The sequence below is a fragment of the Crinia signifera genome, chromosome 8 (assembly GCF_055691185.1).
Source record: "Crinia signifera chromosome 8, ASM5569118v1, whole genome shotgun sequence".
Taxonomy (NCBI): Eukaryota; Metazoa; Chordata; class Amphibia; order Anura; family Myobatrachidae; genus Crinia; species Crinia signifera.
This window is the reverse complement of record NC_139224.1, coordinates 80,678,676-80,693,889: the sequence shown is the minus strand read 5'-3', so window position 1 is coordinate 80,693,889 and position 15,214 is coordinate 80,678,676. Positions and strand designations below refer to the sequence as shown.

General features: G+C 41.7%; 1 protein-coding gene across 1 annotated transcript; it reads right to left on the bottom strand.

Annotated features, from left to right (window-relative positions):
* Positions 1–693: 693 nt before the first annotated feature.
* LOC146027032 (uncharacterized) lies at positions 694–6,314 on the bottom strand. Its single transcript, XM_083158044.1, has 2 exons — positions 5,806–6,314; positions 694–1,118 (listed from the first exon to the last, which is right to left on the bottom strand). The coding sequence occupies exons 1-2, from the start codon at positions 6,247–6,249 to the stop codon at positions 1,044–1,046; spliced, it is 519 nt and encodes a 172-aa protein (XP_083014170.1). The 5' UTR covers positions 6,250–6,314; the 3' UTR covers positions 694–1,043.
* Positions 6,315–15,214: the final 8,900 nt, after the last annotated feature.

Here is a 15,214-nt window from a genome sequence, read left to right as displayed (position 1 = left end):
CACTAGCACTGATGTAGCATCACAGAGTATTACAGCATAACTCTGAAAAGACTGGAGCAATTGACACAAAGCATGGTACACATCAATTACAATCTGAACAAATACTGTAGGGGAAACACCCCGGGCACTCCTAGGGGTGGGGCAGCAGCACAGACTTTATCAGGACATTCATGATATATCAGTGATGCATAGTTGCTTACTCTCCTGCATTCTGTAGGAGACTCCCTTAAATAGCAGCAATCTCCCTCCCTGCCTCATTAGTCTACCAATCTGCCTCATGTCACCTAGCCCACAGAACACAGTTTTTTGGGGGGGAAAATGGAATAAGAGTTAGATACAGATTCATCAGCACCATTTCCCAGCACTTTACCAAGTATAGTATCTCTTACTCCAGCTGCGGACACTTGTGAGGGGATGTGTCTTTGTATCAAATCCCCTTGCATGGTTGCAAGGGGATGTGGAGGCGATTCAGCAGGGCAGGACCTCAAAGACTCGGTAAGCTGCAAGATTGCAGCTTAATGACACAACCAGAAACTGGCCCTAATGTACATACATATATACACATACACACACTATGCCATACCTTGTGAACTGGTTCCTTTCTTCCTGGACGAGCAAGAAGTACGCTTCCATCTTCTTTTCCCAATACTTGTGCAGCTTCTGTGCACTCTGTATCTTACGATTGATGGATCTTCTGCAGTAACGCAATATTTTCTTGCAGCTCTCTTTGGTGCACTTGAAAATCCCCTTGCATTGTGTGTGCAATTTCATCCCACGTCGTGTTCTGGAATCTTGATTGAGAATTTCTTGCCTGTGAACCAAATAAATGTGCAGAGTGATGAATTACCTGGTTAATGAGTGTGTCGGTTTCTTCATCTGTGAAGTTTGGTCCCCTGTTGCAGGGGTCTTCTCCGGAGTCAGCTTCGTGGTCTGTCTGTGATGGTTGTTGGACATCTTCAGTCTGTCTTGGCGCTGATTCTTCTTCCTGTGAAGAGAGAGAAAACCTACTTCTTTCTTCTTGGGACATTGGTGAACCCAAAGCTTCAATCTATCTTGACACTGATTGTTCTTCCTCTGAGGGTCTCCTCCTTTCTTCCTGGGACATTTCTAAAAGAAAACTGAATAGAGAAATCAAATATGTTATACAATCAAAAAGATTCATAAAGATCTACTATTCTACTATAAGTGATATTTTGTCCTTGTGACTGTTTTTATATACAAATTCAGTTTACAAGTGATATTTCACTAATATGCTCTGCCATATATATAATATATACACATATACATATATATATATATATATATATATATATATATATATATATACCCATACATACAAAAACACAGCCTAGTACAGACACTACTACACCATGTAATGTATAAAAAGTGAGATTTTGTCCTATTGTCTTTCTATAAAAATCCAGATTACAAGCGAAGATAGTGATCTTTTACATACTAGCGTATTGAATACTGGGCGAATCAACTCTAAAAATGTAAATTTAAATGAATTACTGTTAATTGTTATTTAATAAAAAACACAATTTTCGCTGTACGCTCATTTATGTTCCACCATAACTCCGCAATTACTGCAGAAATGTACACCAATCATAGTACACATATTACTTGCCCCCACAGTGTTTGTTCCCTGATTGTAACACACCACTAGCACTGATGTAGCAGCACAGAGTATTACAGCATAACTCTGGAAAGACTGGAGCAGTTGACACAATGCATGGTACACATCCATTACAATCTGAACAAATACTGTAGGGGAAAGACCATGGGGACTCCCATTGGTGGGGCAGCAGCACAGACTATATCAGGACATTCATGATATGTCAGTGATGCATAGTTGCTTACCCTCCTGCATTCTGCAGGAGACTCCCTTAACCCCTTCCCGACATTTGACGTACATTTACGTCATGGTCGGGAAGTACTTCCCGACACATGGCATAAATGTACGTCATGGTTTCTAACTGTCACCGCGTCTATAGACGCGGTGACAGTTAAGAGATGTCTGCTGTCCCTGACAGCAGACATCCCCCCTCGCCGCCCAGGGGGGGCAGGGGTGCCCCCCCCGGTCGGCGATCGCTGTGATTGGCTGTTCAAATCTGAATAGTCAATCACAGCGTTTCCTGTGTTACCGGCAGCACCGATCACCACCGAGCGGCAGCACCCCCCTCCCACCCGCCGGGCACTCACCCGGCAGCAGCAGCAGCTCCAGCGGCTCCACCGCTACGTCCGGAGCGCACGCTGCGCTCCCCTCCTCCCCCCTCCCCCCGCAGCAGCAGCAGCAGCAGCATCATGCTGCTGCTGGAAAAATGAGAAATAAAATAAAATAAAAAATAATGGGCAAATGTGTGTATATATATATATATATATATATATATATACACACACACACATATATATATATATATATATATGTGTGTGTGTGTATATATATGTATATATATATATACAACATATATATATATATATATATATATATATGTGTGTGTGTGTGTGTGTGTGTGTGCGTATACCGCACCGATCTCCAGCCCCCCCCCCCCCCCTCCCACCCGGCAGCCCCCCTCCCTCCCACCCACCCGGCTGCCGCAGCGCCAGCACCCCTCCCACCCCCCCGCCAGCCGCAGCGCCAGCCCCCCTCCCAAAGCTGGTGACCAAAATGGGGTCACTTGTGGGGGGGTTCCACTGTATTGGTGCTTCGGGGGTCTTGCTAATGCGACATAGCACCCGCCATTCATTCCACCACCAAAAATCACTCCTTCCCTTCTGAGTCCTGCCATGCACCCAACTGGTATTTTTTGGTCACATGTGAGGCATTGCCGTACCCGGGAGAAATTGGGGCACAGATTTTGGGGTGCTTTGTCTCCTTCATTCCTTGTGAAAATTAAAAATTTTGAGCCAGAACTGCATTTTTGTGTAAAAAATTAAATTTTTTTACACAAAAATGCAGATCTGGCTCAAAATTTTTCATTTTCACAAGGAATGAAGGAGACAAAGCACCCCAAAATCTGTGCCCCAATTTCTCCCGAGTACGGCAATGCCTCACATGTGACCAAAAAATACCAGTTGGGTGCATGGCAGGACTCAGAAGGGAAGGAGTGATTTTTGGATTTTGCAGCACAGATTCTGGTTGAATGACCCCTGAAGCACCTATACAGTGGAACCCCCCCACAAGGGACCCCATTTTGCAAACTACACCCTTCAGGGAATTCATCAGGGGGTATAGTGTACATTTCAAACCCCCAGGGGTTTCACCAACTTTGATACAACTGGGCAGTGAAAATGAAAAATTACATTTTTTTACACAAAAATGCAGTTCTGGCTCCAAATTTTTCATTGTCATAAGGTACGAAGGAGAAAAAGCACCCCAAAATCTGTGCCCCAATTTCTCCCGAGTACGGCAATGCTTCATGTGTGACCAAAAAATGGCAGGACTCAGAAGGGAAGGAGTGATATTTGGATTTTGCAGCTCAGATTCTGGTGGAATTTTGGTGGGTGCTATGTCGCTTTAGCAAGACCCCCGAAGCACCAATACAGTGGAACCCCCCCACAAGTGACCCCATTTTGCAAACTACACCCCTCAGGGAATTCATCTAGGGGTATAGCGTACATTTAAAACCCCCAGGGGTTTCACCAATTGTGGTACAACTGGGCTGTGAAAATGAAAAATTACATTTTTTTACACAAAAATGCAGTTTTGGCTCAAAATTTGTCATTTTCACAAGGAATGAAGGAGACAAAGCACCCCAAAATCTGTGCCCCAATTTCTCCCGAGTATGGCAATGCCTCACATGTGACCAAAAAATACCATTTGGGTGCATGGCAGGACTCAGAAGGGAAGGAGTGATTTTTGTATTTTGCAGCTCAGATTCTGGTGGAATTTTGGTGGGTGCTATGTCGCATTAGCAAGACCCCCGAAGCACCAATACAGTGGAACCCCCCCACAAGTCACCCCATTTTGCAAACTACACCCCTCAGGGAATTTATCTAGGGGTATAGTGTACATTTCAAACCCCCAGGGGTTTCACCAATTTTGATACAACTGGGCTGTGCAAATGAAAAATTACATTTTTTACACAAAAATGCAGATCTGGCTCAAAATTTTTCATTTTCACAAGGAATGAAGGAGAAAAAGCACCCCAAAATCTGTGCCCCAATTTCTCCCGAGTACGGCAATGCCTCACATGTGACCAAAAAATACCAGTTGGGTGCATGGCAGGACTCAGAAGGGAAGGAGTGATTTTTGGATTTTGCAGCACAGATTCTGGTTGAATGACCCCTGAAGCACCTATACAGTGGAACCCCCCCACAAGTGACCCCATTTTGCAAACTACACCCTTCAGGGAATTCATCAGGGGGTATAGTGTACATTTCAAACCCCCAGGGGTTTAACCAATTTTGATACAACTGAGCTGTGAAAATGAAAAATTATTTTTTTTCATTTTCACAGCCCAGTTGTATCAAAATTGGTGAAACCCCTGGGGGTTTGAAATGTACACTATACCCCTAGATTAATTCCCTGAGGGGTGTAGTTTGCAAAATGGGGTCACTTGTGGGGGGGTTCCTAACTTTTAGCATCTTATGGTGCCTAGAAACCTACATGGTGCCTAAAAAATAATCTCATAAAAAGGAGGCTCCAAAATCAAGTAGGTGCTCCTTCTATTATGAAGCCTGTGGTTTGGTCACCGTGCACACTAGGGCCACATATAGGATATTTATGAAAACAAAAGAATTGGGGGAATCAATTTTTAGTCACATTTCTCTAGTAAAATCTACTGTATTCGTTAGAAAAATGTATTAAAATTGAAACTCTGCAAAAAAAAAAGAAATTTTGAAATTTCACCTACACTTTGTTTTAATTCCTGTGAAACACCTAAAGGGTTAACAAACTTCCAAAATGCTGTTTTGAATACTGTGAGGGGTGCAGTTTTTGAAATGGCATCATTTATGGGGGTGTCTCACATACAAGTCCCTCAAAGTCACATCAGAACTGAACTGGTCCCTAAAAAAATCAGTGTTTGAAATTTTCTTGAAAATTTGAGAATTTGCTATTCATATTGTAAGCCTCCTAGTGTCCCAAAAAATTAAAAGGAAGTTGAAATAATGATGTCAACATAAAGTAGACATATGGTCTATGTTAGTTATTCACTATTTTGAGTGGTAAGATTATTTGTCTCACAAGCAGAAAATTTAACATTTTGCAAATCGCAAAATTTTCCATTTTTTTCCGACATTTTGGTATTTTTCACAAAAAAACACAGACTGTATCGACGAAAATTTACCACTAACTTGAAGTACAATGTGTCACGAGAAAACAATCTCAAAATCACTGGGATAAGTAAAAGCAAAAAAAAGTTATCCCCACTTAAGTGAGACATGTCAGATTTGAAAAAAATGGCTCTGTCAGGAACGCAAAAACTAGCTCTGTCAGGAAGGGGTTAAATAGCAGCAATCTCCCTCCCTGCCTCATTAGTCTACCAATCTGCCTCATGTCACCTAGCCCACAGAACACAGTTTTTTTGGGGGAAAAATGGAATAGAATTTAGATACAGATTCATCAGCACCATTTCCCAGCACTTTACCAAGTATAGTATCTCTTACTCCAGCTGCGGACACTTGTGAGGGGATGTATCTTTTTTATCAAATCTCCTTGCATGGTTGCAAGGGGATGTGGAGGCGATTCAGCAGGGCAGGACCTCAAAGACTCGGTAAGCTGCAAGATCGCAGCTTAATGACACAACCAGAACCTGGCCCTAATGTACATATATATATACACATACACACACTATGCCATACCTTGTGAACTGGTTCCTCTCTTCCTGGACTAGCAAGAAGTACGCTTCCCTCTTCTTTTCCCAATACTTGTGCAGCTTCTGTGCACTCTGTATCTTCCGATTGATGGATCTTCTGCAGTAACGCAACCTTCTCTTGCAGCTCTCTTTGGTGCACTTGAAAATCCCCTTGCATTGTGTGTGCAATTTCATCCCACGTCGTGTTCTGGAATCTTGATTGAGAATTTCTTGCCTGTGAACCAAATAAATGTGCAGAGTGATGAATTACCTGGTTAATGAGTGTGTCGGTTTCTTCATCTGTGAAGTTTCGTCCCCTGTTGCAGGGGTCTTCTCCGGAGTCAGCTTCGTGGTCTGTCTGTGATGGTTGTTGGACAACTTCAGTCTGTCTCTGCGCTGATTCTTCTTCCTGTGAAGAGAGAGAAAACCTACTTCTTTCTTCTTGGGACATTGGTGAACCCAAAGCTTCAATCTATCTTGACGCTGATTGTTCTTCCTCTGAGGGTCTCCTCCTTTCTTCCTGGGACATTTCTAAAAGAAAGCTGAATAGAGAAATCAAATATGTTATACAATCAAAAAGATTTATGAAGATCTACTATTTTACTATAAGTGATCATTTGTCCTTGTGACTGTTTTTATATACAAATTCAGTTTACAAGTGATATTTCACTAATATGCTATGCCATATATAATATATATAAATATATATATATATATATATATATATATATATATATACATACACACACACACACAGACACCGCCTAGTACAGACACTACTACACCATGTAATGTATAAAAAGTGAATTTTTTGTCCTATTGTCTTTCTATAAAAATCCAGATTACAAGCGAAGATAGGGATCTTTTATACAAGCATACTGAATACTGGCCGAATCAACTCTAAAAATGTAAATTTAAATGAATTACTGTTAATTGTTATTTAATAAAAAACCTCAATTTTCGCTGTACGCTCATTTATGTTCCAGCATAACTCCGCAATTACTGCAGAAATGTACACCAATCATGGTACACATATTACTTGCCCCCACAGTGTTTGTTCCCAGATTGTAACACATCACTAGCACTGATGTAGCAGCACAGAGTATTACAGCATAACTCTGGAAAGACTGGAGCAATTGACACAAAGCATGGTACACATCAATTACAATCTGAACAAATACTGTAGGGCATGAGTCTTCAACCTGTGGCCCTCCAGATGTTGTGAAACTACATGTTCCAACATGCATTGCCACATTTTTTCCTATAAGTGCATGCCAAAAAACCTCAGGGCATGCTGGGACATGTAGTTCCACAACATCTGGAGGGCCACAGGTTGAAGACCTGTGCTGTAGGGGAAACACCCGGGGCACTCCTAGGGGTGGGGCAGCAGCATAGACTATATCAGGACATTCATGATATGTCAGTGATGCATAGTTGCTTACCCTCCTGCATTCTGCAGGAGACTCCCTTAAATAGCAGCAATCTCCCTCCCTGCCTCATTAGTCTACCAATCTGCCTCATGTCATCTAGCCCACAGAACACAGTTTTTTGGGGGGAAAAATGGAATAGAATTTAGATACAGATTCATCAGCACCATTTCCCAGCACTTTACCAAGTATAGTATCTCTTACTCCAGCTGCGGACACTTGTGAGGGGATGTGTCTTTTTTATCAAATCCCCTTGCATGGTTGCAAGGGGATGTGGAGACGATTCAGCAGGGCAGGCCCTCAAAGACTCGGTAAGCTGCAAGATCGCAGCTTAATGACACAACCAGAACCTGGCCCTAATGTATAATGTATCAAATACACACACTATGCCATACCTTGTGAACTGGTTCCTTTCTTCCTGGACGAGCAAGAAGTACGCTTCCATCTTCTTTTCCCAATACTTGTGCAGCTTCTGTGCACTCTGTATCTTCCGATTGATGGATCTTCTGCAGTAACGCAACCTTTTCTTGCAGCTCTCTTTGGTGCACTTGAAAATCCTCTTGCATTGTGTGTGCAATTTTATCCCACGTCGTGTTCTGGAATCTTGATTGAGAATTTCTTGCCTGTGAACCAAATAAATGTGCAGAGTGATGAATTACCTGGTTAATGAGTGTGTCGGTTTCTTCATCTGTGAAGTTTGGTCCCCTGTTGCAGGGGTCTTCTCCGGAGTCAGCTTCGTGGTCTGTCTGTGATGGTTGTTGGACATCTTCAGTCTGTCTCTGCGCTGATTCTTCTTCCTGTGAAGAGAGAGAAAACCTACTTCTTTCTTCTTGGGACATTGGTGAACCAAAGCTTCAATCTATCTTGACGCTGATTGTTCTTCCTCTGAGGGTCTCCTTCTTTCTTCCTGGGACATTTCTAAAAGAAAACTGAATAGAGATATCAAATATGTTATACAATCAAAAAGATTCATGAAGATCTACTATTTTACTATAAGTGATCATTTGTTCTTGTGACTGTTTTTATATACAAATCCAGTTTACAAGTGATATTTCACTAATATGCTATGCCATATATAATATATATATAAATATATATATATATATATATATATATATATATATATATATATACACACACACACACACAGCCTAGTACAGACACTACTACACCATGTAATGTATAAAAAGTGAAATTTTGTCCTATTGTCTTTATAAAAATCCAGATTACAAGTGAAGATAGTGATCTTTTACATACAAGCGTATTGAATACTGGCCAAATCAACTCTAAAAATGTAAATTCAAATGAATTACTGTTAATTGTTATTTAATAAAAAACCTCAATTTTCGCTGTACGCTCATTTATGTTCCAGCATAACTCCGCAATTACTGCAGAAATGTACACCAATCATAGTACACATATTACTTGCCCCCACAGTGTTTGTTCCCAGATTGTAACACATCACTAGCACTGATGTAGCAGCACAGAGTATTACAGCATAACTCTGGAAAGACTGGAGCAGTTGAAATAATGCATGGTACACATCCATTACAATCTGAACAAATACTGTAGGGGAAACACCCGGGCACTCCCATTGGTGGGGCAGCAGCACAGACTATATCAGGACATTCATGATATGTCAGTGATGCATAGTTGCTTACCCTCCTGCATTCTGCAGGAGATTCCCTTAAATAGCAGAAATCTCACTCGCTGCCTCATTAGTATACCTATCTGCCTCATGTCCCCTAGCCCACAGAACACTGTTTTTTGGGGAAAAATTTTATAAGAGTTAGATACAGATTCATCAGCACCATTTCCCAGCACTTTACCAAGTATAGTATCTCTTACTCCAGCTGCGGACACTTGTGAGGGGATGTGTCTTTGTATCAAATCCCCTTGCATGATTGCAAGGGATGTGGAGGCGATTCAGCAGGGCAGGCCCTCAAATACTCGGTAAGCTGCAAGATCGCAGCTTAGTGACACAACCAGAACCTGGCCCTAATGTACATACATATATACACATACACACACTATGCCATACCTTGTGAACTGGTTACTTTCTTCCTGGACGAGCAAGAAGTACGCTTCCATCTTCTTTTCCCAATACTTGTGCAGCTTCTGTGCACTCTGTATCTTTCGATTGATGGATCATCTGCAGTAACGCAACCTTCTCTTGCAGCTATCTTTGGTGCACTTGAAAATCCCCTTGCATTGTGTGTGCAATTTCATCCCACGTCGTGTTCTGGAATCTTGATTGAGAATTTCTTGCCTGTGAACCAAATAAATGTGCAGAGTGATGAATTACCTGGTTAATGAGTGTGTCGGTTTCTTCATCTGTGAAGTTTGGTCCCCTGTTGCAGGGGTCTTCTCCGGAGTCAGCTTCGTGGTCTGTCTGTAATGGTTGTTGGACATCTTCAGTCTGTCTCTGCGCTGATTCTTCTTCCTGTGAAGAGAGAGAAAACCTACTTCTTTCTTCTTGGGACATTGGTGAACCCAAAGCTTCAATCTATCTTGACGCTGATTGTTCTTCCTCTGAGGGTCTCCTCCTTTCTTCCTGGGGCATTTCTAAAAGAAAACTGAATAGAGAAATCAAATATGTTATTCAATCAAAAACATTCATGAAGATTCATAAAGATTCATGAAGATTCATGAAGATTCATGAAGATTCATGAAGATTCATGAAGATTCATGAAGATCTACTATTCTACTATAAGTGATCATTTGTCCTAGTGACTGTTTTTATATACAAATCCAGTTTACAAGAGATATTTCACTAATATGCTATGCCATATATAATATATATATATATATATATATATATATATATATATATATATATATATATACATATATACACACACACACACAGCCTAGTACAGACACTACTACACCATGTAATGTATAAAAAGTGAAATTTTGTCCTATTGTCTTTCTATAAAAATCCAGATTACAAGCGAAGATAGTGATCTTTTACATACAAGCATATTGAATACTGGCCGTATCAACTCTAAAAATGTAAATTTAAATGAATTACTGTTAATTGTTATTTAATAAAAAAACCTCAATTTTCGCTGTACGCTCATTTATGTTCCAGCATAACTCCGCAATTACTGCAGAAATGTACACCAATCATAGTACACATATTACTTGCCCCCACAGTGTTTGTTCCCAGATTGTAACACATCACTAGCACTGATGTAGCAGCACAGAGTATTACAGCATAACTCTGGAAAGACTGGAGCAATTGACGCAAAGCATGGTACGCATCGATTACAATCTGAACAAATACTGTAGGGGAAACACCCCAGGCACTCCTAGGGGTGGGGCAGCAGCATAGACTATATCAGGACATTCATGATATGTCAGTGATGCATAGTTGCTTACCCTCCTGCATTCTGCAGGAGACTCCCTTAAATAGCAGCAATCTCCCTCCCTGCCTCATTAGTCTACCAATCTGCCTCATGTCACCTAGCCCACAGAACACAGTTTTTAGGGGGAAAAAATGGAATAAGAGTTAGATACAGATTCATCAGCACCATTTTCCAGCACTTTACAAAGTATAGTATCTCTTACTCCAGCTGCGGGCACTTGTGAGGGGATGTGTCTTTGTATCAAATACCCTTGCATGGTTGCAAGGGGATGTGGAGGCGATTCAGCAGGGCAGGCCCTCAAAGACTCGGTAAGCTGCAAGATCGCAGCTTAATGACACAACCAGAACCTGGCCCTAATGTACATACATATATACACATACACACACTATGCCATACCTTGTGAACTGGTTCGTCTCTTCCTGGACGAGCAAGAAGTACGCTTCCATCTTCTTTTCCCAATACTTGTGCAGTTTCTGTGCACTCTGTATCTTCCGATTGTCGGATCTTCTGCAGTAACGCAACCTTTTCTTGCAGCTCTCTTTGGTGCACTTGAAAATCCCGTTGCATTGTGTGTGCAATTTCATCCCACGTCGTGTTCTGGAATCTTGATTGAGAATTTCTTGCCTGTGAACCAAATAAATGTGCAGAGTGATGAATTACCTGGTTAATGAGTGTGTCGGTTTCTTCATCTGTGAAGTTTGGTCCCCTGTTGCAGGGGTCTTCTCCGGAGTCAGCTTCGTGGTCTGTCTGTGATGGTTGTTGGACATCTTCAGTCTGTCTCTGCGCTGATTCTTCTTCCTGTGAAGAGAGAGAAAACCTACTTCTTTCTTCTTGGGACATTGGTGAACCCAAAGCTTCAATCTATCTTGACGCTGATTGTTCTTCCTCTGAGGGTCTCCTTCTTTCTTCCTGGGACATTTCTAAAAGTAAACTGAATAGAGAAATCAAATATGTTATACAATCAAAAAGATTCATGAAGATTCATGAAGATTCATGAAGATTCATGAAGATTCATGAAGATCTACTATTCTACTTTAAGTGATATTTTGTCCTTTTGACTGTTTTTATATACAAATCCAGTTTACAAGTGATATTTCACTAATATGCTATGCAGGGGCTTGCTGGCAACTTTCAGCCTGGGGGTCAACACAAGCAAGTGGCCCACCGCCATCGATTCACTACCCTACCTCTCCCTTCTTCCCTCTAGTATGCAGCAAGGATTAAACAATCATTCCCCCCCACACACACACACATACACCAGAAACGGGTACAGTGCGCCGAAGGCGCGTAGCAAAATTTTACCATGTAATGCCCATTACACATAATGCCACACACTGCAATGCCCATTACACATAATGCCACACCTTAATGCCCATTACACATGCCATACCATAATACCCATTACACATAATGCTAACACCGTAATGCCCATTACACATAATGACACACACTATAATGCCCATTACACATAAAGCCAACACCATAATGCTCAATAAACATAATGCCACACACCGTATTGCCCATTACACATAATGCCAATACCGTAATGCCCATTACACATAATACCAACAATGTAATGCCCAATAAACATAATGCCACACACTGTAATGCCCATTACACATAATGCCACACACCGTAATGCCCAATAAACAAAATAATGCCTATTAAATATTATAACACATAACTGCTGCTTACCTACATGCTCACTGTCAAAGGTATATTGCTCGATGCCAGGGGTTACATGCTCATTGCTAGGGTAAATTACATGCTTGTTGCTATGCACACAGGTACAGCCGGCCCAGCCCCAGCCAGCAGATACCGGCCCGGGGGGCATATGGCACCCTTCCCCCCGGCCCAGCCCGCCCCTGATGCTATGCCATATATAATATATCTAAATACATACATATATATATATATATATATATATATATATATATATATATATATATATATAGCATAGCAAGGAAGTGCGGCACTCGCAGTATAATAAAGTACACAGAAACGGAAGGTAAGTTCAGCAACGTTTCAACGTCCTTTTATTAGGACATTTTCATCAGGCTGGTGAAAATGTCCTAATAAAAGGACGTTGAAACGTTGCTGAACTTACCTTCCGTTTCTGTGTACTTTATTATACTGCGAGTGCCGCACTTCCTTGCTATGCTATATATATATATATATATATATATATATATATATATATATATATATATATATATATATATATATATATATGTATATATATATATATATATATATGTATGTATTTAGATATATTATATATGGCATAGCATCAGGGGCGGGCTGGGCCGGGGGGCAGGGTGCCATATGCCCCCCGGGCCGGTATCTGCTGGCTGGGGCTGGGCCAGCTGTACCTGTGTGCATCTTGCCCCTCACAAAATGGCCGCCGCCCTGCAGGAGACAGACACTGGAGGTACTGCCATACCTCTAGTGTCTGCAGGGTCGGAGCTACGTTTAAGCAGCTGCCTATGAGTACTGGCCACTAGGGGCGCTGCTGAGTTCACTTAACACAATAATGAATGCTGTCTCTAAAAAAGACATCCTTCGGTGGCCATGCCATGCCATGTGACTTACCAGCCTCTGATAAGTCACCAGTCTCTAGTGTGGTCACCACACAGCCAGAGAGAGATGTCAGTGCACTGCTGCCTCTCATCCCCAGCCATCTGGGGAAGACATGGAGCTGGTCTGAGCTGCTGATGATCATGTGAGGATCTTCATTGCAGCAGCAGACAGTCAGAGACCCCAGCGGCCAGGGCTCAAAGTTTAGGCTGGCCTGACAGATCCATGGCATGTGCAACCCATCCCATCTGCCTTCTCCTGACCTGCTCTGCCCAATGTCGCTGCAGTGCTGTCCCTGAAGCTGAAATGCAGAGGTGAGCTGTGAGGAGGTTAAGGTCTAAATGTCTGTGAGGTTGAGGTCTAAATGTCTGGGGGGGGGGTCTAGGTGTCCTGTATGTGTGTATATATATATATATATATATATATATATATATATATACCTATATTGCATCTGTCCAGCATTAATTAAACTAGAAGTCCCACCATACTGTGCTGGTACTTGTAGTGCCACTGCAGGAGTATGTGTAATTAGTACATCTTGTGTCAGGTTTTTTTTTTACTATAATTATTTTTCTTAATTTCTGCATACTGTATGCTTGGATACATACAGCATTCCAATGATCAGGATGCCAGAGGTCATAATACCGTCCCTGCATCCTGACAGGGGCTCCAATGACACCCTAACCTGCTCCTCTACCCCCCTAACCCTTCCTTCTAAAGCTTAACTTACCTTCCGTTTCTGTGTACTTTATTATACTGCGAGTGCCGCACTTTCTTGCTATGCTACATTATTCATGGTGAAGGCACCCAGTGCATTACCTTAAGCCTTGGAGCCGTGGATGTGCCGGCCGCCTGTCTGGATATACATATATATATATATATATATATATACACATATACATACACACACACAGCCTAGTACAGACACTACTACACCATGTAATGTATAAAAAGTGAAATTTTGTCCTATTGTCTTTCTATAAAAATCCAGATTACAAGCGAAGATAGTGATCTTTTACATACAAGCATATTGAATACTGGCCAAATCAACTCTAAAAATGTAAATTTAAATGAATTACTGTTAATTGTTATTTAATAAAAAACCTCAATTTTCGCTGTACGCTCATTTATGTTCCAGCATAACTCCGCAATTACTGCAGAAATGTACACCAATCATAGTACACATATTACTTGCCCCCACAGTGTTGTTCCCAGATTGTAACACACCACTAGCACTGATGTAGCAGCACAGAGTATTACAGCATAACTCTGGAAAGACTGGAGCAGTTGACACAATGCATGGTACACATCCATTACAATCTGAACAAATACTGTAGGGGTAACACCCCGGGCACTCCCATTGGTGGGGCAGCAGCACAGACTATATCAGGACATTCATGATATGTCAGTGATGCATAGTTGCTTACCCTCCTGCATTCTGCAGGAGATTCCCTTAAATAGCAGAAATCTCACTCGCTGCCTCATTAGTCTACCAATCTGCCTCATGTCACCTAGCCCACAGAACACAGTTTTTTGGGGAAAAATTTAATAAGAGTTAGATACAGATTCATCAGCACCATTTCCCAGCACTTTACCAAGTATAGTATCTCTTACTCCAGCTGCGGACACTTGTGAGGGGATGTGTCTTTGTATCAAATCCCCTTGCATGATTGCAAGGGATGTGGAGGCGATTCAGCAGGGCAGGCCCTCAAATACTCGGTAAGCTGCAAGATCGCAGCTTAGTGACACAACCAGAACCTGGCCCTAATGTACATACATATATACACATACACACACTATGCCATACCTTGTGAACTGGTTCCTTTCTTCCTGGACGAGCAAGAAGTACGCTTCCATCTTCTTTTCCCAATACTTGTGCAGCTTCTGTGCACTCTGTATCTTTCGATTGATGGATCTTCTGCAGTAACGCAACCTTCTCTTGCAGCTCTCTTTGGTGCACTTTAAAATCCCCTTGCATTGTGTGTGCAATTTCATCCCACGTCGTGTTCTGGAATCTTGATTGAGAATTTCTTGCCTGTGA